The sequence below is a fragment of the Nicotiana tabacum genome, chromosome 17, assembly GCF_000715075.1.
Source record: "Nicotiana tabacum cultivar K326 chromosome 17, ASM71507v2, whole genome shotgun sequence".
NCBI lineage: Eukaryota > Viridiplantae > Streptophyta > Magnoliopsida > Solanales > Solanaceae > Nicotiana > Nicotiana tabacum.
In genome coordinates this window covers 144,870,939-144,874,712 of record NC_134096.1, presented here as the reverse complement: position 1 = coordinate 144,874,712, position 3,774 = coordinate 144,870,939, and the positions used below count along the sequence as shown (strand labels likewise).

Sequence of the window (3,774 nt, the reverse complement as noted above, 5' to 3'; positions counted from 1 at the left end):
ACAAGTATGTTCTTGGGAAGCTAAAGTGCAAATCCTGGAAGAGATTGATAGGCATAACAACAATGAACAAGGAAGGGAAGATCTAAACAAAGGTTATGCTGAATATACCAGGTGGTTAGGTATGCAAGAATCCTTGATGAAACAGAAAGCTAAAACTAATTGTTTCAAGGATGGTGACTGCAACACTAGCTATTTTCATAGTATCGTAAGATACATGAGAAGAAGACTTTAACTCCATAGAATTAAGAATCACAGAGATAGATGGATACAAGGTGATGAAAAAATTGCTAAGGCTGCTGTCAAACACTTTAAAAGATTCTTCAATATAGACCAGCATCCTACTGTGAGCAATGATATCCTTAACTGCATCCCTAACCTTATTACAAAGGAAGATAATGAGATGTTGATTATGATGCATTTGGAAGAGGAAATCAAAGAGACTGTCTTCAGTATGAGCTTTGATAGCTCTGTTGGACTTGATGGCTTTAATGGGAAATTTTTTCAAGCTACGTGGGATATCATCAAGCATGACATCATTGAATTTGTCACGGATTTCTTTAAAGGGAAGAACCTCACTAAATTTTATTCCCACACCTGCATTGCTCTTATTCCCAAGGTGGATTCTCCTTCCAAATTTGAAGAGCTTAGACCTATTAGTCTAAGCAATTACACTAGTAATATCATCTCAAAACTCTTATCCAGAAGGTTGAAATCTCTTATGTCTAAGCTAATCTCTGAAAATCAAAGTGGTTTTGTCTCTAAGAGACTAATTATGAAAAATGTGATGCTATCTCAGGATTTCATTCATGATATCTCCAAACCTAACAAGGGAGGTAATATTATAATGAAACTTGACATGGCTAAAGCCTATGATAGGCTTTCCTGGAGCTTCCTTATTGATGTCCTAAATAAATTTGGCTTCTGCAGAGAATGGTCTGATATGATTTGGAGAATGGTCTTGAATGTCTTGTACTCGATTATTATTAATGGAACTAGACATGGCTTCTTTACTTCTTCACAGGGCCTCAAGCAAGGGGATCCTTTATCCCCATCTCTCTTTATTTTTGCTGCAGAAGTATTGACTAGATCTCTAAACAATCTCATTCATAAGGAAAACTTCACTAGCTTCTCTATGAACAAGAGAGGTCCTCAAATTAATCACCTAGCTTATGCTGACGATATTGTTATATTCTGTGGTGGTAATTCAAAAACTATCAAGATGGTGATGAAAGAAATCAGAAAGTATGAAAAGGCATCGGGTTAGTTTGTCAACAAGGATAAAAGCTTCTTTCTCACTGGCCCTAAAGCTAGTGCTTATAGAATCAACAGATTGAGAGATTGCACAGGATTTATGGACAAGAGCTTCACTTTCACTTATCTTGGTTGTCCAATATATATGGGAAGAAAAAAGATATGTTTCTTTGATAACATGGTTACCAAAGTTGTTAAGAGATTGAATGAATGGCAAGGTAAAATGTTAACCTATGGTGGCAGGGTGGTTCTCATCAAGAGTATTTTACAGTCTCTGCCTACTTACACGCTTATTGCACTAAACCCTACCAAAGGCACTTTGAACCTTATTGAGAAACACATGGCTAGGTTCCTTTGGGGAACCACTGGAAAAAAAAGAAGTATCACTGGATCTCCTGGAAAAACTTGTGGTTTCCTAAAGATGAAGGTGGCATTGGTATTAAAAGTCTTGAAGATATTTCTAACACATTAACTATCAAGAGATGGTGGAGGTTTAGAACAAAACCTTCATTATAGGCTGATTTCCTCAGAGCTAAATACTGTCCAAGAAGTCATCATGTTAAAAAGAAGTGGATCTCGGGTAACTCACAGGCTTGGAAACACCTGTTATTGGCTAGATACAAAGCAGAAGGCAACATCATTTGGCTTATTAACTCTGGTGACTGCAAATTTTGGTGGGACAATTGGACAATGACAGGTCCTTTGGCTTATAGCAATGCTAATATTATTACCACCATTGGGAATAAAACCAATGTTCGTGAGTTTATTAACAGTGGTGGCTGGGACATGAATAAGTTGTGCAACACTTACAAATCAAATGGTGGAAGTTATTAGCAACATCAACATTGGCCAACCAACTAATACAAATGATGTTGTATGGAATAATACTGAAGATGGCCAATACTCTAATAAATCTACCTGGCATATTATCCGAAATCAGAGACCTACAAATATGTTCTTCAGTAAGCTTTGGCATAATTCTATCCCCTTTTAAATTCTCCTTTCTTACTTGGAGATTGTGTTTAGGTAAACTCCTTTTTGATGAAGTACTTGCTAGATTTGGCAACCAAATAACCTCCAGATGTAGTTGCTGTCAAATGCCTAACAATGACTCTATTCAACATACCTTTGTGGAAGGAAAAACAGCTAGGCATATTTGAAAATACATTGGTGCTCCTTTAGGAATCACTTACCACTAGTGGCCGATCAACAGAGTTATTAAGAAATGGTGGGACATTAATCCAAATAATTCTATATACAAGCTTCTATTACAGATTGCCCTAGTGGTCATCTGCTGGGAACTTTGGAAAAGCTGGATGACATATAAATATGGGGAGCAAAAATAATTCTACAAAAGTAGGATGGAATTTCAAACCATCTGGCACATTCAAGCAACCCTTCAAATTACCTATCCCAGCTATAATGTAACAGGTACATGGCCAAGAATTTGTAATGTGATTGAAAGATTTCAATATACAGTGAATATCAAGCAAGTCACTTGGAATAAGCCTATGGCGGGGATGATCAAACTCAATACATATGAAAGCTTTATTAGAGAAAGTAGAAATGCTGGCATCGAAGGTGTTGTCAGGGACAGTGATGGAGAATTCCTGATGGCATTTTCTTTCCCTGTGCACTATAGCAGTAACAATCAAGCTGAAGCAATGGCGGCCAACTTTGGCACTAAATGGTGCACTCAACATGGGTTAAGCACGATTCATATTGAATTGGATTCCATGGTTATTGCCAATATGCTGCTCAATAGGGGAACCAACAACCTTAAATTAAATAACATTATAATGGATACTACTCATGCTCTCAGAGACGTTACTGTACAGATTTCTCATTGCTTGAGAGAAGCAAATCAAGTGGCGGAATTCCTTGGTAAGTTAGCATCTTCTAGTGGAACTGACACCTTCTATCACTTTCTCCAACAGATGCCAAGAGAGGCTAAGGGACTATTTCAACTAAATAGATGGCAACTTCCTTCAATGGGAAGAAGATATGATAAATGCATTTTTTTTGTAAGCTGATTTTATAGCTCGGATTAATGGGAACCTAGGTAAGGTCGTCCCCCTCTATTTTGTACTCTTTTGTTTATATATAGATATGGTAGGGTCTTGCCTAACCCCCCACACCAAAGGCTCTAGCCTGAAGGTGATGGCTTCAAATAAAATAAAATAAAAAAAGTACATAACCATGCAACTAAATTTTATATTTAGATGCATCTGGATATTATCTGTTTATGAAATCAAGAGTCTCGGCTAACTAAAATTGAAAAGTATATTCTAAGTAAATTTAATTTTAATATTTATTTCAGTGAGAAGTCTTTCAATAAACACATCGGGTTTGCCTTTTAAATCTAAATCCTATTGACTTCCAATTTGGCTATTTGCACCAAACATTAAAATGATGCCCGTTTTCCAACAATAATATAGGTTGCTAGGTAGAGGAAAGTAAAAAAATAAATAAAATAAGCATGATGAATAATTATATTATTAGAAAGGAGAAAGTACCTGCAAC

At 36.4% G+C, this 3,774-nt stretch overlaps 1 protein-coding gene across 1 annotated transcript; it reads left to right on the top strand.

Moving 5' to 3' along the window:
• The first annotated feature begins 2,762 nt into the window (after positions 1–2,762).
• LOC142172154 (uncharacterized) lies at positions 2,763–3,284 on the top strand. The gene has a single exon (XM_075235936.1). The coding sequence runs from the start codon at positions 2,763–2,765 to the stop codon at positions 3,282–3,284; it is 522 nt and encodes a 173-aa protein (XP_075092037.1).
• Positions 3,285–3,774: the final 490 nt, after the last annotated feature.

Bases quoted from the DNA above. Each gene is read 5' to 3' on its own strand.
- LOC142172154 (XM_075235936.1), top strand. From the start codon at position 2,763: ATGGCGGGGATGATCAAACTCAATACATATGAAAGCTTTATTAGAGAA.